The sequence below is a fragment of the Jaculus jaculus genome, chromosome 7 (assembly GCF_020740685.1).
Source record: "Jaculus jaculus isolate mJacJac1 chromosome 7, mJacJac1.mat.Y.cur, whole genome shotgun sequence".
Classification (NCBI taxonomy): domain Eukaryota; kingdom Metazoa; phylum Chordata; class Mammalia; order Rodentia; family Dipodidae; genus Jaculus; species Jaculus jaculus.
In genome coordinates this window covers 25286045-25308070 of record NC_059108.1, presented here as the reverse complement: position 1 = coordinate 25308070, position 22026 = coordinate 25286045, and the positions used below count along the sequence as shown (strand labels likewise).

General features: G+C 42.6%; 1 protein-coding gene and 1 pseudogene across 3 annotated transcripts in view; both read right to left on the bottom strand.

The window, feature by feature from the left end:
• Positions 1-22026, bottom strand: part of Cab39l (calcium binding protein 39 like) — a 128423-nt gene that overhangs the window by 49382 nt on the left and 57015 nt on the right. For all 3 annotated transcript variants that reach the window (XM_045154964.1, XM_045154963.1, XM_004660049.3), the window contains 2 exons: positions 17877-18016; positions 17020-17184 (listed from right to left, as the gene is read on the bottom strand). In XM_045154964.1, coding sequence (XP_045010899.1) covers positions 17020-17184; positions 17877-17978 — 267 coding nt within the window. In that variant the 5' untranslated portion in view covers positions 17979-18016. The remainder of the gene's footprint in view (positions 1-17019; positions 17185-17876; positions 18017-22026) is intronic.
• On the bottom strand, positions 21351-21464 carry LOC123462481 (annotated as a pseudogene).

The following is a 22026-nucleotide window of genomic DNA, read 5'->3' as shown; positions in this document are numbered from 1 at the left end:
GTATCCTGGCTATGATCATTAGCACATAGTTGTCAAGATATTGTCATTAGGAGAACTACTCAGGATACATAAGATTTCTGTGAATTACTTCTTTTTAAAAATTTATTTATTTGCATTTCTGTGTGTGTTCCAGAGCCTCTTACTGCTGAAATTGAATTCTAGACCCTTCTACCAGTGGTTCCTAGCTTCCATAGGTGGATTGGGACTTAAACCACAGCAGACAGGCTTTGCAAGCAAGCACCTGTAACTTTGAGCCAGCTTCCTGGCCCCTCTAAATTACTTTTTACAATTGGTGCTTTTTGCCAACTGTTTCAAAACAAAAAACTGATGTTTAAAATTTTTATTTATTTATTTGAGAGCTACAGACAGAGAAAGAGGCAGATAGATGGATAAAGAGAGAGAATGGACACGCCAGGGCCTCCAGCCACTGCAAATGAACTCCAGATGCGTGTGCCCCCTTATGCATCTGGCTTATGTGGGTCCTGGGGAATTGAGCCTTGAACCAAGGTCCTTAGGCTTCACAGGCAAGCACTTAACCACTAAGCCATCTCTCCAGCCCAAAATTAATATTTTAAAGTTATTTTCTTCAATGAGCAATTTTTAAAATAATAAAAGTCAATGTCATCTTCAGACACTGTTGGTGAGGTTACACATTTTAACAACATTCAGTTGGAAACTTTGTCAGACAAAATACTTTTTAATAACAAATATAAATACAACAAAAAGTTCCAGACACCAAGAACTTTATCAAGGTTGTGATAATAATGGAGGAAGAGAAAAAAGGAAGGAAGAAAAGGGTGGTAAAGAAACAAAGGAGGGCTGGAGAGATGGCTTAGTAGTTAAGCGCTTGCCTGTGAAGCCTAAGGATCCCGGTTTGAGGCTCGACTCCCCAGGTCCCATGTTAGCCAGATGCATAAGGGAGCGCACACATCTGGAGTTCGTATGCAATGACTGGAGGCCCTGGTGTGCCCATTCTCTCTCTCTTTCTCTCTGTCTGTCGCTCTTAAATAAAATTAAAAAAAAAAAGAAACAAAGTAGAGGTGATCAGAAAAAAAAAGACAGATTTAGGGGGACAGGAGTCAGAAGAATAGGTAATAGGAAAGCAAATTTATTTTCTTAGGTTAAGTCACCATATCAAAATCCAATATTGGGGCTGCAGAGATGGCTTAGTGGTTAAGGCACTTGCCTACAAAGCCAATGGACCCAGGTTCAATTCCTCAGATCCCATGTCAGCCAGATGCAAAAGGTGACGCATGCATTTGGAATTTGTTTGCAAGGGCTAAAGATCCTGGCATGCCCATTCTCCCTATCTGTCTGTCTGTCTGTCTATCTACCTACGTACCTACCTACCTTCCTTTTTCTCTCTCTCTCAAATAAATAAAATAAATAAAAATTTTAAAAATTCAGTATTGATAGGAATTGGATACATGCATCATAATTCCTGTGATGCAGCTTAAGGGAGGAGCGCCTGCCTGGCATGCATGAGGACCTGTGATTCATCCTCAGTATGGCAGGGGAGATACTTCAGAATCAATTATTCTCATAATTTCCAAATCCTAAGGCATCAGGCACTATACATGACTTTTATCTCTATATATGTTAAACACTATATTTGTTGTATAAAAGAGGTATACTTATAAATAGACTTTTAAATGAAAGCAATCTTTTCTCATGTTCAAGTATTTCTAGACTCTACAGAATAATATTGCAGAATAAATACTAGCCCTCTTTGAAATATCCCAAGAGCATTTTTCTCATACTTCCCAGGAAAATTCCACAAGATTTCCATACAGCATTCCAGTGAACACCAGTAATGAAGCTCTGCAGAACTCCATCCAACTTTACACAGAGGAAAATATACTCTTCTAGTTCATAAGCAGATGTGTACAGAGGCAAAGAGAGACCCCAGTGTATAACAAAAACAAGGTCAGGGGCCATGTCACAAACCTGACCAGTGGGTCAGCATGGAAAGCATTAGAGAAAATGGAAACAGGTGCAAGAAAGGTGAGTAAAAAATGTCTATGTCATATGTAATCATTGTAGATGCCCACTCCTCATACTAAGTCTAATTGGAGTGAAGCCTTAATGACTTCAAAACCAGTCTGCAAATCAGGTTGTAGAATGTCAAGTTCTAGACCCAGAAGTGGTCAGAGAAAAAATAAAGAAAATGACAACAAGAAATCCTGATGACACCTTTGATTATAAAGGAGCAACATTCAGAAATGAGTCACAAATTATCCAGGACACCTAAGATTACATATGCTATAACTAATCAGATCTTCAGCCTGGAGAAGCTCTCATTAACTGACAGATGGGCAGTGGTTACTTGTTGAGTGAAGGCATGGATAAATGAGTGCAATGTAAGATAGTATGAACTGAAGTCAAATAAAGAAAGAGAAAAATAATTGCTTCCTTCACTGACAGAAGAGACAAGAAATGAAGGAGGGAAAGAGATAGAGAGATAAGGAAATACCTGCTTTAAAATTGTAATTATTGGGGCTGGAGAGATGGCTTAGCGGTTAAGCGCTTGCCTGTGAAGCCTAAGGACCCCGGTTTGAGGCTCGGTTCCCCAGGTCCCACGTTAGCCAGATGCACAAGGGGGCGCATGCATCTGGAGTTCCTTTGCAGAGGCTGGAATCCCTGGCACGCCCATTCTCTCTCTCTCTCTCCCTCTGTCTTTCTCTCTGTGTCTGTCGCTCTCAAATAAATTAATTAATTAATTTAAAAAAATTGTAATTATTGGGTTGGGGAGATGGCTCAGCAGCTAAAGGCACTTGCTTGCAAAGCCTGCTGACCTGAGTTCAATTCCCCAGGACCCATGTAAAACCAGATATACAAAGGGATATATGTCTGTCTGTCTCTCTCTCTCTCTGCCCTCTCTGCTTGCAAATAAGTAATAAATACTTTAAAAATTATATCTATTTACTTATGTACAAAACATATTTAAAGAATTTTCAAAATTCAGCAATCAAATAAAAGGACAAAATACTGGAATTAACACTTCATAAAAGAAGAGATATGGGGCTGGAGAGATGACTTAGTGGTTAAGCCTGTGAAGCCTAAAGACCCCAGTTCAAGGCTAGATTCCCCAGGACCCACATTAGCTAGATGCACAAGGGGCGCATGCATGTGGAGTTCGTTTGCAGCGGCTGGAGGCCCTGTCACGCCCATTCTCTCTCTCCCTCCCTCCCTCCCTCCTTTTCTCTCTCTCTCTCTCTGCCTTTCTCTGTCTGCCGCTCTCAAATAAATAATAAACAAAAAATGTTCAAAAAAGAAGAGAGATGGTGGTAAATAAGCACAGTAAAAGAAACTCCATATTATTAGTAATTAAGAAAATGCAAGGTAAAATTAGAATGAAATAACACCAGCCCTAAAATGGCCAAAATTAAAAAGAACAAAAAGCCTATACTCAATAATCCAATCCACTCAGGTATTTATCTAAGTGAAATGAAAATAATTTTCTTTTCTTTTTAAAATTTTATTTATTTATTTGAGAATGACAGACAGACAGAGAGAGAGAGAGGCAGAGAGAGAATGGGCATGCCAGGGCCTCCAGCCACTGTAAATGAACTCCAGATGCATTTGTGCATCTGGCTTACGTGGGCCCTGGGGAATTGAGCCTTGAACAAGGGTCCTTAGGCTTCACGCAAGCACTTAACTGCTAAGCCATCTCTTCAGCCCCCAATAATTTTATTTTCTTTCTTTTTTTCAAAGGCAAAAATAATCAGCAGGGCCATGGTGGTGCACACCTATAATCCCAGCACCTGGGAGGCAGTGGTAGGAGTTCGAGGCCAGCCTGAGAGGACATAAATGAGTTACAGGTCAGCCTGGGCTAGAGCAAGACTACAACTTGAAAAAAAAAAAAATCCCTAATCCTCAATAACAAGGACAACAAAACACTAAAATGTGAAAAGAGGTAGCACTAGGGACAAAAAAAAAAATGGGAATCTTACATTTTCTGGTACTTTTAAGATACCTTTTAATTTTTACTTATTTATTTGACAGAGAACAAGAGAGAAAGAATGGAAATGGCAGCGCTTCCAGCCACTGCAAATGAACTCCAGCCAGCCATGTGCGCCCCCTTGGGCACCTGGCTAACGTGGGTCCTAGGGTATAGAACCTGGGCCCTTCGGCTTTGCAGGCAAATACCTTAACCACTAAGCCATCCCTCCAGCCCTCTGGCATTTTTTAAAATATATTTTGCTTGGCCACTTGACCCTTTTATGATTTTTTTTTTTTAAGTCCTAAAACTTGCCAGTGGCATTTGTGACCCTAAGTTGCCCAAGCTTGTAACATTGGCTGGTTGCATACATTTTGGCAAAGCTGAGGGACACAGCTGTCCGGTCCCCACTGGAAATGCTCCACGGTCCATCGGAGCTGATTTCATGCTCTGCGGCCTGGGGAGAGGCCAGGGAGCATTCCTGCACAGCACTCATCCCAGCCGGGTTAGACTGGCTTACGCGTACATGATGAAAACTAAATATAGCCACGTCTCCTCCAGGTGGGGGACGGACGAGCGACCTGGGCTACAACACACCCTTGTCATGACTCCACTGGCAGTAAAAGGAAAAGACTGGTACACAGCAATGATGAGGATGAAACTGGAACTCAACATGCTGAGTAAAAAAAAAAAAGCAGGCTCAGAAGGCTCCACTGTGATGTTTACCTTCTGCAAAGGTAAAAATAGAGAGGCCAAAACAGATCAGTGGCTGCCAGAGAGAGGTAAGGGGCAGGAGGAAAAGGAGCAGACTGGAAAAGGGCATGGGATAACTTTGGGAGTGTTTGAACTATTTTGTATTATACAACTCTGCACTAAAAAGGGTGAATGTTGGTTTGTAAATTATAGCATTTGTGGTTTGTTTGGCCCCACCACATTCATGTTGAGGTTTAGTTCCCAAGGAGAGGGACCTGGAGGGGGTGATTGAGTCATGGGGACCAAGTCCTCATGGATGGGTTAATGGGTTGTGACAGGGATGGATTACCCTGCTCAGGACCCTGGAACCCCTTTCTCCCTAGTGTGGCTCCTTCCATTCTACTTCCTGCCATGAATGACAAGGTGCTCTTAGGCCCAGAAAAGGCTGGTTACCAAGTGCTCTTGGGCTTTCTATCCTCCAGAAGCACAAGCCAAATAAAGTCCTCTTTCTAGTGACTTACCCCATCTCAAGAATTCTGTTGCAACAGAAGAAAGATGATGAAACAATACTGTGATAAAAATGAAAATTATATATATGAAGCACTGAACTCCTGTGTTTTTTTTTATTATTATTTATTTGAGAGCAACAGACACAGAGAGAAAGACAGAGGGAGAGAGAGAGAATGGGCGCGCCAGGGCTTCCAGCCACTGCAAACGAACTCCAGACGCGTGCGCCCCCTTGTGCATCTGGCTAACGTGGGACCTGGGGAACTGAGCCTCAAACCGGGGTCCATAGGCTTCATAGGCGAGCGCTTAACCGCTAAGCCATCTCTCCAGCCCTGTGTTCTTTTTTTAAATACATTAATTTATTGGAGAGAGAGAAAGGTGCAGAGAGAGAGAGAGGGAGAAAGAGAGAATGGGTGCACTAGGGCCTCTAGCCACTGCAAAGGAACTCCAGATGCATGTGCCCCTTGTGCATCTGGCTCACGTGGCTCCTGGAGAATCGAACCAGGATCCTGTGGCTTTGCAGGCAAATGCCTTAACCGCTAAGCCATCCCTCCAGCCCTAACTCCTCTATCCTTGTTGAGGAGTGTGTGTGTGTAGAAGGGGCTCAAGATGAATGGACTCTTTATTCTCATTGAGTAGTGTGTGCATAGGCAGAGAGGGGCTCAAGGTGGCTAGACTTCTCTATTCTCATTATTGAGTGTGTGTGTGTGTGTGTGTGTACGTGTGCGCACATGTGCACACACATGCAGAGGAGGGCTCAGGTGGCTAGAGGCAAGTGTTTGTCCAGAATTTCAGCAGCAGACTAGAAAGCAGAATGCAAGGGTGGGGTGGTGACTATGTGGCTTAACAAAAACTTTTCTTGAGGACTAAGATTCAGATTTAGCTAATTTATAGATATTGGGAAAGATGTAGAGAATCCTGGCACATGATAGCTCCAAATAAGAGATAGCACTCAAATATCCTTGAGTGTGATTTTACATATCATAATTTTTTTCAGTTTCCTTCTGTCTTGTTGAAGTTTGGCTCCTTTAATCCACCTTGTGGGAAAAATGGCCACTGATGAAAAGTTACAGCTAATATCTAGTTCCTGGCTCAACAATGGAGGTCTATTCTAATTCCAGTTCCAGGAAGACTCAGGGCCTGCATCAGGCAGATGTCTATCAGTAGACCAGTCAGCTGTGTGTTGAGCAGGGTATCACGTTGCCCAGAAGGTTGCTCCCACCATAATGTGTGGATCAGAGAAAAGGGAGTATTCTCCAGCAGGCAGGGGGACTGTGTAAGCAAAGGATTTTGTACATTTACAGAGCTTGAGGAGGCCTTGTGTCAGATCACACTCTTAAAATGTATAAGGTCCCACTAATGTAAAAGGTCCCATTGTTTTCAATTTGTTGTAATTAACAGGAGCCATTTATAATTAATAGCCTAATGACAAATACCACTTGTGATCATATATAAGTTACATATCATTAAAGCTGAAGGCTTCTAAAGTTTAGCTTTATTAAATAATCTTAAGAAGACAATAAAGCCACAACATAAGATTCTAGTTAGTATTTCCTCACTTGAGATTGGTATTTGTCTAATAAAAGCACAAAATATAAAGAAACTGAATTAAGGCCTGTGCATAAAATATTTCAAAAAGCTAAATGCATGAAATACAGGACCGGTTCGTTATTATTTCAGTGCCATTTTCATAGTAATAAAACCAAAAATAAAGGACTACTTGAACTGGGATGAGGGAATAGAAAAGGATTTTTAGAGGACAAAAATTTTTAAATATTGGGAGCAACAAACAACTTAATGAAAAGGTGATCAGTCATTTGTTCTGCTGGCATTTCTTTTTAACATAGTGAAGATATAAGTAAAGGGGGTCTAAAGCCAGGCGTGGTGGCGCACACCTTTAATCCCAGCACTTGGGAGGCAGAAGTAGGAGTATTGCCATGAGTTTGAGGCCAGCCTGACACTACATAGATAATTCCAGGTCAGCCTGGGCTAGAGTGAGACCCTACATCAAAAAAACAACAACACAAACAATCAAAAAAGAAAGAAAAGAGGGTCTGGAAATTCCACTGTGCTTGGCAGACACAGGTTACAGGACAGCAGCCATTCCTCCAATATGCCAGAGTCTTAAGACCTACTTAAATGTAGCCCTGACAGTTCATCTTGGTTCCTTGCAGAAGTGCTGAAGTATCAGAATGAGAACTAGCTTGGGAATGCCTTCTTCCTGCTTGTCGTTATTGTTCGTTGAATGTATGGTATCAGTGAGCAATAACCAGTCAAGGATTTGTCAACTGATGCAAATGTATTAACCAGTTTGCTATATCCCTTTTGTTTCATCTATAAAAGCAGAGGTTGGAGAGATGGCTCAGTAAATAAAGTGCTTGCCTCATAAGCATAGGGTCCAGAGTTCAATCACCAGTACCCACATAGATACTGGGTATGGTGGTACCCACCTAACTAGTGAGCTCCAGGCTGGGGAGAGACACCCCTTTAAGAGCATGACACATTAGTTTGTCCTCTGGTTTCTACATGAATGTACACATGTGTGCCCCAATGCATATGAACACACATACACACCACAGACACATAAACATGCAAAAACAAACAACACTAGACTCTGAATGCTGAGTACTTATTCTGGGCAATTCCAACACTTGTTTTAAAGGTGGCTATACTCAATCATGGTATAAAACTCCCTTTCTAAATATTTTATTTATTTAATAGAGAAAGAGGTGGGAGGAGAAAGGGCACGCCAGGGCCTCTAGCTACTGCAAACAAACTCCAGATGCAACTGCCCTCTGGTGCATCTGGCTAACGTGGGTTCTGGGGAATTGAACCTGGGTCCTTTGACTTTACAGGCAAACACCTTAACCACTAAGCCATTCCTCTAGCTCTAAAACTCCTTTTCAAACATACTTTTCTATGTGTCTGAAACTCTTGGGTGAGATGCTGTATTCTAGGTTGATAGTAATAAGACATAATCATTAGGAATTAAGTTATCACAGCAGTTTCCTGTTGCACTGAGCTGTCTTCTTTCTTTTTTAAAAAAGGGTTTTTTGCCGGGCGTGGTGGCACACGCCTTTAATCCCAGCACTCAGGAGGCAGAGGTAGGAGGATTGCCATGAGTTCGAGGCCATCCTGAGAACACAGAGTGAATTCCACATCAGCCTGGACTAGAGTGAGACCCTACCTCGAAAAACCAAAAAAAAAAGGGGGGGGTGATTTGTTGTTTGTTTTCTGAGGTAGAATCTCACTCTAGCTCAGGCTGACCTGGAATTTACTATGTAGTCTCAGGGTGACCTCAAACTCATGGCGAACCTCCTACCTCTGCATCCCGAATGCTGGGATTAAAGGCATGCACCACCACGCCCAGCTAAAAACTTTTTAAAAATATTTTATTTATTTGTTGGAGAGAAACTGACAGAGAGAGAGAGAAAGAGAGAGAGAGAAGAAGGCAGACAGAATGGGCATGGAAGGGTCTCCAGCCACTGCAAACGAACTCCATATGCATGTGCCACCTTGTGTATCTGGCTTACATGGGTCCTAGAGAATTGAACCTGGCTTTGCTTTGGCTTTGCAGGTAAGTGCCTTAACCGGTAAGCCATCTCTCCTGAGCTGGGCTCTTATTCAACCCAAACACGTGACTTTGTATCCACTTTAGTTTTGTAGGGAATATCTGCCTTTAAAATGAATGTTTCATGAGCATGCACATGGAGACCAGAAGACAAGCTCAGTGTGGTTCCACAGGCACTGTCCACCTTTTGTTGAGATAGGGTGGCTCCCTGGCCTCGAGCTTGCCAAGTAGGTAAGGCTGGTTGCCAGAAGGCCCCAGGGATCATCTTTGCTTCCTCAATCCTGGGATTACAGGTGTGCACCATCATCTTGGTTTTCTTTACATGGGTTCTAGAGATCAAACTCAGGTCTTCCTGCTTGCAAGGCAATCATTTCACTGGCTGAGCCATCTCCCTAGCCTTATATTTTCCTTTTATTTAATTTCACATTTTACAATCATATTAGGTAGAGAAAGAAAGGAGCCACCAATTATAAAACTGTACTATTCGAGGGCTAGAGAGATGGCTTAGCAGTTAAGCGCTTGCCTGTGAAGCCTTAGGACCCTGGTTCGAGGCTTGATTCCACAGGACCCACGTTAGCCAGATGCACAAGGGGGCACATGTGTCTGGAGTTTGTTTGCAGTGGCTGGAGGCCCTGGCACACCCATTGTCTCTCTCCCTCTTCCTCTCTCTCTCTCTCTTACTCTCAAATAAATAAAAAATAAATTTAAAAAAACTGTACCATTCGGTTTTCCACGAAGAAAATAACAGTTTCTTACTGTCTTTGTTGAGGATCTAGATTCTCATAAGGGCTGCCTACTCTGCTGGAGACTGATGTCTCCTGGAGCAAGAGCAGAAAGCAAATGCGGAATTTCTCATGCAGGGTTCATGTTCCAGGGCTCCCACCCAGGTGCCAGAAGGTCCTCCAAAAATAGTCACTGCTGAAGGGGCCACTCCAAAGCAAATGGGGATGCCACAGTCTGGACTGGCATACAGGAAGTGGAAGCTCAGCAGTGCTGACAGAGAACCTGGGAGGTACCCCAAGATCCTGGGCAGAGCTTCTCCATAAGGACAGAACAAGGGTTCACTCCTTGGCCTCTCACTGGCTACAAATAGTCCAGCAGATATCCTGTAAGCTTACTAGCATGTGGGAACATTCTTGCCAACTCTTCTTTAGGCCCCTCTAATGGGGACCTTGGGCAACTGCTCTGGACACTGTGGGTCTTCCCGTGGAGGCACACTGCATGTTCATCTACTTCCCAAGCCCAAAGAAAGGCCCTGATTTCTCATTCACCCCAGGGCCTAACTAAAGGGCCTGCGGGCTTCCCTGGTTCCTGGTTTTCTTTTCCTTCCTTCAGTACCTGGGTGCTGCTCCTGGGTTTCTTTTCACTGAAGCCCCAGGGCTTACTGCAAAGTCGACAGAGAAGCCACACTCGCTCTGCTACTAGCTAATACCCAGCAGAGTGAAGGGGCTTCTAGCAGCCTCTGAACTCAGGAGGGATTTGCCTAAACTTTGTAATATGCTTACATGGTACTTTTTCTGTCAGCAATTTTAAGGCTTATAGGATTAGATACAAATTTATGTCTACATAACCAGTTTGTTTTGTTTTTTTTTTTTTAATTCAGAAGTGTGACTCCTAACTAGCTGGATTCATTTTTTGGCTTTTCAAGGTAGGGTCTCACTCTAGCCCAGGCTGACCTGGAATTCACTATGTAGTCCTAGGCTGGCCTTGAACTCATGGCGATCCTCCTAGCTCTGCTCCCCAGTACACCACCATGCCAGGCTTCCTTGGAGAAATGGATTTGTTACACAGATTCCTGAGTTAGTCCTACTGCCCAGTCCAGAGTCACCTCGTCCCTCCACCATCACTGCTGTCGGCATGGGCGCTGAGCTTCTGCTCCCGTTTCGCCTCTAGTAGAAGCTTTGTTACCAAAACTGGTGTTTTCTCAACAGGCCAAGTGTACAAAACCACCCTGCCTGCTTCACGCAGCATAAACTATTAACGCTAGAACCTGTCAGAGCTTCAAAGGTAATGAAGGGACGCACAGCACAGCATGGCACAGCGCAGGAACAACTTCACCCTGTGTCCTTACATCACTATAACACAGGTTCCATGTGGGTTCCTGGGTTCTTGCTGGAGGGGGGTGGCTACGGTACCCCCTGAAGGTGCCCAAGCAACCAGGGTGGGTGAGCGTGTGACGAGAGGAAAACAGTCCCGGGAGAGAGTTGAACAGCTCTCTCTCTGTTTATTGTCAGTGAAATGGATTTATAAGCATCTGAGGGTGGAGGAAGGGTCCTAAGGGATTGGACGTACCAAGTTCATTTCTGATACCTAATTAGCATATGGGGACATTCATTCTAGCACGTAGGCAATGGCGGGGAGGGGCCAAGAAGGGGGTGTCAGGTGACCTAGGGTCTCAGGAGGATGGGCTGTGTAAAGGCTGATAAGGAGTTTCCTAGGCAACTGGCCAAAAGTTATAGGGCTATGGGCAGAGCCTAAGTTCAGGTGTGCCCGGCTTGGAGAGGGAGTGGCCTCCTGTAGCCTGGGGGTCTTTAGCCATACCTGGAAGCTCAGGCCACTCTCCTGAAGGCTCCAGCCTGTGCCTGGCAGAGCCCAACAGTTCCATAGTCTACCCATGACCTTGCTTCTCATGGTCACTCGTTCACAAGGCTTTTCTCTCTCTGCTCCAAACTGTTCTCTCCAGTTCTTGTTCCTATCAGCCTTCCACCAAAGAAGGCATCTCTCATAGTTCTGTTGCTTTCCTTCCAAACACTGCCTAGTCACTTCAACCTTTCACAACTAACACAAAACCCTCACAAGGTGATGCACGCATTGAATCCCAGCACTCGGGAGGCAGAGGAAGGAGGAGCGCCATGAGTTCGAGGCCACCCTGAGACTACAGAGTGAATTCCAGGTCAGCCTGGGCTAGAGTGAGATCCTACCTCAAAACAAACAAACAAAAAAACTAAACTAAAGTTCATAGCTCTTTTTCTCCAAAAGGAATGCTCCATTCTCTTGGGTTATCTAGCAAAAGCCCATCTCTAAAACAACAGTTTTCCTCTAAGATATAAAAACATATCAGAAATTGTAATCAAATCACTGTTGTGCTCTTCAAAGAAGCTTGGTGAGATATTATGTACTTTTCTAAAATGACATAATTACTACCAAAGTAGTCTGCATTATTCTTCTAATGAGTTTACTCTTTTGTTGTTGTTTTTGTTTTTGGAGGTAGGGTCTCATTCTAGCTCAGGCTGACCTGGAATTCACTATGGAGTCTCAGGGTGGCCTCAAACTCACAGCAATCATCCTACCTCTGCCTCCCGAGTGCTGGGATTAAAGGCATGTGCCACCACGCCCTGCAAGTTTACTCATTTTAATTTTTCATGAAAAATGTCTCACTGTGCCTTCTCCCCCAACCTCAAAACAGGGTCTTGCTAAGTAGCCCTCACTGACCTGGAACTTGTGATTCTCCTATATCAGCCTCATTTCTGAGGGCTAGGAGTATAGGCACTCATCACCATATGGCTGGAATATCGTTTTCTAATCCAATTGATACCTCATCCCCATTCCTATAGTCAACCAACAGCCAACCAACCTTTTAATCAACCAACCAACAAACCAACTTATAAGCAAGGACGTATGGAAAGTTCAATCCTACCACCCAAGATACTTTCTGGAGAGAAAGGGCTTCCCAGGGCTACCTATGTGACAAGGGACAGGGAATGGGGGTCCTGTGGAGTTAAGAGTAAGTTTTGAAGTCAGAAAGAATTTATTAGGCTGTTATTTGCTTAAAGGGATACTTGAGTCTTGAGAAGAAAATCACTGCCTGAAAGTTGATCACTCTACAGTACACAGAGGGGCACGGCGCATTTCTACAAGCAGGCTCAGAATACTAGGATGCCACCTCCCTCCTGAGAATATCAACTGCCCTACTCATTCATTCATTCATGTAAGAAGTGTTTACTTTTTAGGGGTTAAGAGAGAAGGACGGCTATATATTCTGAGTATCTCACTCAGTCACAATTCATTCGGAATTATGTGCTGGGTATCTCTTGAGTTGTCTGCTGTTTTATTAGCACCTAACAGTACCACAATAACTGATCTTCATAATGATAGTTGGTTTTGTTTTGTTTCTTTTGGAGACAGGGTCTTGATATATGTACAGCTAGCCTGGGTCTCACTGGGAAGCCCATACTGGATGTGAATTTGTAATCCTCCTGTCTCTACTTCCCAAGAACTGGGATTACAGGCCTGTACTTCCATACTTGGCATGAGAAGAGTTTTTTGTTTGTTTTGCTTTTTCTTATTTTTTTTAATAATAAGAGCTTGAGTCATCAGTAAAAATTCATACCTAGTATGTAATTATGGAGGGGAGACAAGAATATATCGTATTTTAAAAAGTAAAGTAGGGCTAGAGGGATGGCTTAGTGGTTAAGGCGCTGGCCTACAAAGCCAAAGGACCCAGGTTTGATTCCTTAGGACCCACGTAAGCCAGATACAAAAGGTGATGCATGCATTTGGAGTTTGTTTGCAGCAGCTGGAGGCCCTGGCATGACCATTCTCTCCCTCTGTCTCTCTCCTCTCCGCCACTTTCTCTCTCTCAAATAAATAAGATGAAAAATAAAATTTTTAAAAGTAAAGTGATCTACAAAAGTCACTAAGTTTAGTCTTTGCATTTGAAAACTTATTCTTTGGCAATAATTAAATTTAAGTAGTCAGAAAGATAATTTTTTTTCTTAAGCACTCCAGAGTAAAATTGTTGCTAGATAGTAATACAAATCAAGTTTTAAATAAGTTTATGTCTTAATGCCCAAATAATTTTAAGTGAGCTTTCTCTCCAAATTTTACATGGATTTTCCACGAGTTACATAATTGTTTCTACGGTTCCACTTCTGTTACCTGCAGCAACCTAACAGGAGCTGTGACGATACCCAGAGCTTCCTGTGCTCGCTCCTGCCTCCCCAGCCCTCGGAGCTCGTCACATTCCTCCCAACTTCTAACTTTAACCTGGGCTAATCTCAAACTCACTGAAGCAGACCTATGAGTTTACGGTGACAAAGGCTTGACAAATGTGTCTATCCTCCAGGAAATATGTAAAACAATAGTAAAGTTAAAGAAATAGAAATGCAATCCAACTCTTTCTTATTTGGGCCATGGTCCAAGCAAATCTGAAACAAATAAACAAAACACCCAAGGGTTTTAACAAAAACTACCCAGTTTATATTTCATTTTATTTGGAAAGGAAATGAAACTTGATCTGATATTTATATACAGTTTGCATCTGTATTTGATCTTTTCTTTTTTTTCCAGGCTGACCAGGAATTCACTATGTAGTCTCAGGGTGGCTTGAACTCACAATAATCCACCTCTGCCTCCAAGTGTTGGGATTAAAGGCATGCACCACCACACCTGGCTTGATCTTTTTATATAACATAGCATGACAAAATGCTATGACTTTATATGACTGCTCTTACATAAATGAGAAGAATTAAGCTGAAAGAAGTTAATTTACTGACCATCCAACAGCAGAAGCTAGACTCTTAGTAACTGCAACTCAAAGTTAAGTGTTTTTTCCACAATGTCAAGTTTCTACAAATGCTTACAATATCTAATTTTATTTTATTTTAAATATTTATTTGAGGGTGAATGGATACATGGATGAATGAATGAATGAATACGGGCATACTAGCACCTCTTGCCACTGCAAAATGAACTCCAGATACATGCACCACTTTGTGCATCTGGCTTTACATGAGTACTAGGGAACTGAACCTGGGCAGTCAGGCTTTGCAAGCAAGAACCTTTAACTGTCAAGCCATGCCTCTAGCCCCAATATGCAATTTCATTTGTTTGTTTTGTTTTTTGTTTTTCAATGTAGGGTCTCACTCTAGTCCAGGCTGACCTGGAACTCACTATGTAGTCTCAGAGTGGCCTCAAACTCACGGCGATCCTCCTACCTCTGCCTCCCAAGTGCTGGGATTAAAGGTGTGCGCCACCACGCCCAGCTTGCAATTTTAAAGTTAATTAAAAAAAAAAAAAAGTATACGGGCAGGTAAAACCCTATTTTAATTTTTATATTTTATTTTTATTGATTTATTTGACAGAGAAAGAGGGAGGGAGGGCGAGAGAGAAAGAGAGAGACAGAGAATGGTTCACAATGGGCCTCTAGCCACTATAAACAAACTCCAGACGTGCGCGCCTTGTGCATCTGGCTAACGTGGGTCCTGGGGAATCAAACCTGGCTCCTTTGGCTTTACAGGCAAATGTCTTAACCAGTAAGCTATCCCTCTAGTCCCCTATTTTAATATTACATGTAGCCAGTTTGAAAAGGGAACAAGGCACAAGATGGGGACGGAGACTTGGTAAGCCAAACCCAGGGAAGAAAAAAAGACCACGGGCCAGAAAATGTGAAAGACGGAGAAATAGAATAAGAGAAATAGGGAAAGACAGACTGAAAGAAGGGAGAGGTTTATGTCTGGGCCCTATGGGGTCCTCCCTCTGCCTTTAGCACGAGTGATAGCACAGCTAGGGGCAAAATGCCCTGCATTCCTTCCCCAGCCAGGCAGCCGGAAACCTTTCCAGACCTAAACTGCCCAAGGAGCTGTGGGTTAGTATTTCCACAGATCCTGAGAGCCTGACCTACCTCAGCTCAATCACTGTAATCACCTTAATTAGTTTTCCTTCCATTTGCTTAAGACAAAGCTAGAAGCAATTTCCTTGAGAAATCTACATATCTGTGCTATCTCTGAGACTTCATGGAGACTGACTTACCTGAACACAAGTTACACACACACACACACACACACACACACACACACACACACACACTCTGGGGCCACTAGCTACTGCAAACAAACTCCAGATGCATGTGTTCATCTTGTGCATCTGGCTTTAAGTGGCTACTGGGGAATCAAACCTGGGTCTTAGGCTCCACAAGCATGTGCCTTAACCACTTAGCAATCTCTCCAGCCCCTGACACAATTTTAGCAAAAAGCAAACAAGAAACAGAAAAACATCACCTAAATAGTCAATACTCAAACCTGCCTATGTTTACCATTTTCACCGTTCTGTAAGATACACAGTAAATAAGAAAATGCCTATGCATATTTACTACTTATATTTCTAATTATTTTATTTAATTAGTTAGGTAAAACTGGTTAAACTGCTTACACCATGAGATAAAAACATCTTCCTTACATCATATAACAAACTTCCCAAGTAATGGTGTAATATTAATGAAAGGTATAGACGCTGTCTTTGTTTGAATTCCTGTTTCAGCTCTTGGTAACTGAGTGACTTTGGGGGAAATTAAAAATCTATGATCTCTGAACCTTAGGATCTTCACCTAAAAATAGCAAAGAACATAGTATTAATGATAAAGGTAGTTTGAATAATTAAACAAGCTGTGTGCTTCCAGCCATACCTCGCACATAGTAGGCACTTACCAAATATGATCTGTTACTAGTAATAATTAGTCTTGCTGGACAAAACTTAAGTACAGTATACCTCTTTACTTTCTTCATTTAAAATTTTTTTAAAATTTTATTTGTGTGTGTGTGTGTGTGAAAGAGAGAGAGAGAGATAGAGAAAGAGGGGGGAAAGACAGAGAGAATGGGCATACCAGGGCTTCTTGCCACTGCAAACAAATTCCAAATGCATGCACCACTTTTTATGCATCTGGCTTTGCATGGGCACTGGGGGATCAAACCTGGGCCAGCAGACTTTGTAAGCAAGTGCCTTCAACTGCTGAGCCACCTCTCTAGTCCCACTTTTTTCTTTTTCTAACGAACATGATTATAAAAGCTTTATTAGGACTGCAGAGATAGCTTAGTGGTTAAGATGCATGCTTGCAAAGCCTAAGGACCCTGGTTCGATTCTTCAGGTCCCACCTAAGCCAGAAGTACACGGTGGCACATGCATCTGGAGTTTCATTTGCTAGAGGCCCTGGCACACCCATTCTCATTCTCTCTCTCTATCCCCCCCACCCTGTCTGTCTCTAATAAATAAATAAATTTTAAAAAAAGAACTGGAGAGATAGCTTACAGGTTCAGCAGTTACCTGTGAAGCCTAAGGATCCCAGTTTGAGGCTTGATTCCCCAGTACCCACATAAGGCCCTGGTGCACCCATTCCCATTCATTCTCTCTCTCTCTCTCTCTCTCTCAATCTCTCACTCTCACTCTCAAATAAATAAAAATAAACAAAAAAAGTTTTATGAAAATGTGATTTTTAACCATGTTATCTGGACAGCAGTAGTTTTGAAGTCATACCTGGTCACTTGTATTGTTAACACTGAGAAGCAGAACTGACCACTTTTCCCAGATCACTCACCTCAAAGTCTATCAGCTGCAGGTCGGCAATTAGGGTCACCAGCAGCCCACTGCTGTAGAGCTCTTGTGCCAGCTGTGCCACTGCCTCTGTTGGGGGCTCCTTGTCATTTGTGCCACACAGAATTTCTTTCATTGCCTGCAGTGATTTGGATACTTCTTCTGAAGCCTAGTGACCATAAAGCATGCTGATAGTTAAAAAGAATAAAAACTTCAGGTCATAAGTAAGCAAACAAAACATCCTATTTCTGGGCCTTATGAATATTAAAAAACATTGAATGGTACATTTAAAATGGAGAATTATGTGGTATAAAACTATATCTTTAAATTTTTCATTGAACTAAAATAGGTGATCCAAGGGCATTTACTTTAAAACAGGCATCTTGAGCCTTGACATAACCTATTCACTTTATAGAAATATCAAATATGCAGGACTTAACATCTTCAAAGGAATAACTAAAGTTCTAAAAGGCTCTACCTACTAGGAAGCCTAGCTTAGACCTTAAAACAATGTGAAATGAATTTGCACTATAATAAAAGCTATCCATCAGTCTTTAATAAAGTACATTTCTCTTTCATGTCACCATAGTACCATATACCAGAATAAACCCCATGATCTTGAAATCTACGGCATACAGTGACTCAGGGTTGGTTAGAGGCTCTAGACAGTGAACCAAGAGTTCGATATAACAGACTGAACAATTATCACTTGCATCAAACCTGAAACCGAGTTAAATGTATTCCTAAGGACCCTATGAGAACACCAGACTACATATGTAATTCTTCATTAAGACTTTACATTGGTTTTTGGCCTTGGAATGCAAGTATTTTGATAGATACATTTTTTGGTTTGGCTCATACCTTGTCTGTCTTTTTGTCTTGCTTTTCCAAAATGGCCAGGTTGTCTTTAAGAATTTTCACAATCTCTGCTGGATTTTTCTGTGATTTACTAAACAAAGGCATTTTTTCAATGTATAAATATCTTCTTCCAATATGGAATGCTAAAAACAAAATCACAACTTTAACAACATGGTATTCCATTAAATAAATGACATATTTGATTTTACCAATACCTTATTGGTGGATATTTAATGAATTTTGCTCCAGTGCTTATCTTATTAAGAATGAAGCAATTAATCAATGAAGAAAGCATGTCAGACCCACATAGTACATGTACCATTGACACCAGCACCCTGCCCAGCTATTCTTATGGTGTAATCTTGACTATGATACCAAACTCTCATTCCCCTAGATTCCTGTTTCCAAAATCTGCTTCCCAGCATTTTAACCACATCTGCGAGCTACCTTATACCCATCCAATAAACTCCTTCAAGTAAAAATTGCAGTATTTGTTGTGTCTGGTCAAGAATTCCAATGGACCAAGTGTGACAGTGCATGCCTTAAATCCCAGCACTCAGGAGGCAGAGATAAGAGGAGTGCTGGGAGTTCAAGACCCTGAGTCTACACAGTGAACTGTAGGTCAGCCTGGGCTAGAGCGAGACCTTACCTTAAAAAAATGAAAACAGGGCTGGAGAGATGGCTTAACAGTTAAGGCACTTGCCTGTAAATCCAAAGGGATCTCAGTTCCATTCCCCAGGACCCATGTAAGCCAGATGCAAAAGGTGGTGCAGGTACCTGGAGTTCGACTGCAGTGGCTGGAGGCCCTGGCAAGCCCATCTTGTCTCACTCTCTGTCTGTCTGCCTCTTTCCCTCTCTCACTCTCTCAAATAAATAAATAGTTTAAAAAAATACATACATATTAGAAATAAATCTGGTGTGAACATTGATGATAAAACAAAACTTAAAACATTTCCTGCCGGGCATGGTGGCAGTTTCTGTTGTGTGTAAATGGGGTCAAAATACATGACACACACAACAGGTACCTTGCTTAGTAGTAGGGATCAAGCCACGAAGAAGAAAAACATATTCCTGCTCTTTGGAACTAAGTATAAAGTGACAAAAGCGAACATTTGGGTGCAATGGGATTGTAAAACAGTTTAATACTATACAGTGCCTCTTAATACACTATTCCTTTTTGAAATATTTACTATTTTAAGCCAGGTGTGGTGGCGCACACCCTTAATGCCAGCACTCAGGAGGCAGAGGTAGGAGGATCACCATGAGTTCGAGGCCACCCTGAGACTACATAGTTAATTCCAGGTCAGCCTGGACTAGAGTGAGACCTTGCCTTGAAAAACAAAAAACAAAAAACAAAAACAAAAAAAAAAAACCCAACAACAAAAAAGAAATATTTACTATTTTAAATGTACTATTTGCTGTACAATATCAAATTCATTTAATAATGTTTTAAAATTACATAGGCTTGCCGGGCATGGTGGCGTACACCTTTAATCCCAGCACTCGGGAGGCAGAGGTAGGAGGATTGCCGTGAGATCAAGGCCACCCTGAGACTCCATAGTGAATTCCAGGTCAGCTTGGGCTAGAGTGAGACCCTACCTCGAAAAACCAAAAAGAAAAAAAAGAAAATACATAGGATCAATATTCTTCCAACTGGAGACCCATAGTTTGGGAGAAATCTAAATACTCCCTCAAATCATGCAACTTTAGTCCACGGAACCTCAACAAACTAAGCAGCAGTTTCCTGCTTGCCCAGCTGCTTCAGAGTGGCCAGTCATATCCACTCCAATGAGAGCGTCTTCCCCATCATCCACAAACTTGGGCTGTTATGCCTGGTCTCTGCATTTCTGCTGATTGCTACATGTGCATCGAGTTCATCCAATCACAGCATTTACCCTAGTGATCATTTAAGAAATGAGCCACCGGGGCATGCTGGCACAAGCCTTTAATCTCAGTACTCAGGAGGCAGAGGTAAGAGGATTGCCATGAGTCTGAGGCCATCCTGAGACTACACAGTGAATTCCAGATCAGCTTGGGCTAGAGCTAGACCCTACCTTGAAAAACAAACAAGAAAGAAACGAGCCAAGCAGCACTCGGAACCACCCACTGCTCGGACATAAGCTCCGGCTAAGATGTCAGCCATAGAGCTCCTGCTGCCTAGCCCGTGTGAGACGCCGAATCCCAGCTCCAGCATGGCCAAAACTGATACTTGAGTTCCCATCTAGTCTTGAAGGATGGACTAGGGTCAGAAGTTATTATCCCTGAATATCATCATTTTCTACTGGTAAAGTAAAATGGTACCACATTTTAAAATGGCGAAAGCCAAGTACTATGTCCTCCAAGTTATCCATTCCTCTTTCTCTCTCTCTCTCTCTCTCTCTTTTTTTTTTTTTTTTTTGGTTTTTCGAGGTAGGGTCTCACTCTAGCCCAGGCTGACCTGGAATTCACTCTGTATTCTCAGGGTGGCCTCAAACTCACAGTGATCCTCCTACCCCTGCCTCCAGAGTGCTGGGATTAAAGGCGTGCGCCACCACTCCCGGCTTCCATTCCACTCTTTAAGACCTGGCTTCCATCAGGGCCAAAGATAGACTGCTGAAGGTAGGAAGTAAAGAAACTGAGGGGTCCTGAAAATGATACCCTCTTTCCGCCCAAAGCCTACCTCACAATCTTAAGAATGCATGGTACATTATACTGAAACAAAGCAGCAAGTAGGGGCAGGAGATGTCATGTAGTACAAAAGACATGGAAATTGAGTGTCTTCTAAGCACCAAAAACTGTTGAGGACACACACATCAACCTGTCTGGTGGCAGTGCTGACATGGGCCATGCAGTATGCAATCTGAATAGACAGACACTGGCCCTGTGTACTTTTTCATGGGTAAGAGTGAGTGAATGGGGTTGGGAGATGGCTCAGTGGATAAAAGCACTTGCTATGCAAGCATAAGAGCCTGAGTTTGAACCCCAGCACCCATGTAAAAAACTGGGCTGGCGGGCTGGAGAGATGGCTTAGTGGTTAAGGCACATGCCTGCAAAGCCTAAGGACCCAAGTTTGATTCTCCAGGTCCTATGTAAGCCAGTTGCACGTGGTGGCGCATATGTCTGGAGTTTGTCTGCAGTGGCTAGAGGCCCTGACATGCCCATTCTCATACACTCTCTCTCCTTCTATCTCTAATAAGTAAATAAAATATTTTAAAAATTGGGTTGGCTATAACCCGAGTACTGATAAGGACTGAAACACAAGAGTCACTGGGTCTTACTAGGCAGCCAGTCTGACTAAAAAAACTACAGCTCCAGGTTCAGTGACTGACAACATCTCAAGGGAACATCACAGGAGAGTAACAAAGAAGGACATCTGACCTCCTTTGGCCTCTCCATGCATGTAAACAGGGTGCATGCATCTGTGTGCACATACATGTGCATGCACACACACATGACACACACACAAAATTTTAAAAGAGTGATAAACAACAATTTTTTAGAAATATGGAACGCTTCACAAATTTACGTGTCATGTGTCATCCTTGCACAGGGGCCATGCTAATCTTCTCTGTATCGTTCCAATTTTAGTATATGTGCTGCTGAAGTGAGCAATTTTTTTTCTTTAAGCCGGGCATAGTGGCACATGCCTTTAATCCCAGCACTCCGAAGGCAGAGGTAGAAGGACCACCATGAGTTCGAGGCCACCCTGAGACTATATAGTGAATTTCAGGTCAGCCTGAGCTAGAGAGAGACCCTAACTGGAAAACAACAACAACAAAAAAAATTCTTTAAACAATACAAGAGACTTAGATAGGAAATACTGCATCTAAAATTAATCCTCAATAAAGCTAGAACAGATACTACTGAAAGGAAGGAAGAGAGATAGAGAGGAATTTGAAGAAAAGGGAGCGGGTCAAGATGAAAATCCACACATACATGCACAAATAAACAGATGCCCACCTGCAGCATGACAATCCAGATGTACAGTACTGTGTAGAAAACTGACTGAGGTCAACTGCACAGGTCAAAGTTAATCTGCATTGATTCATTTCAAAAAGCATCTTCTGGGCTGGAGAGATGGCTTAGCAGTTAAGCCTTTGCCTGTGAAGCCTAAGGACCCTGGTTCAAGGCTCAGTTCCCCAGGACCCACGTTAGCCAGATGCACAGAGGAACA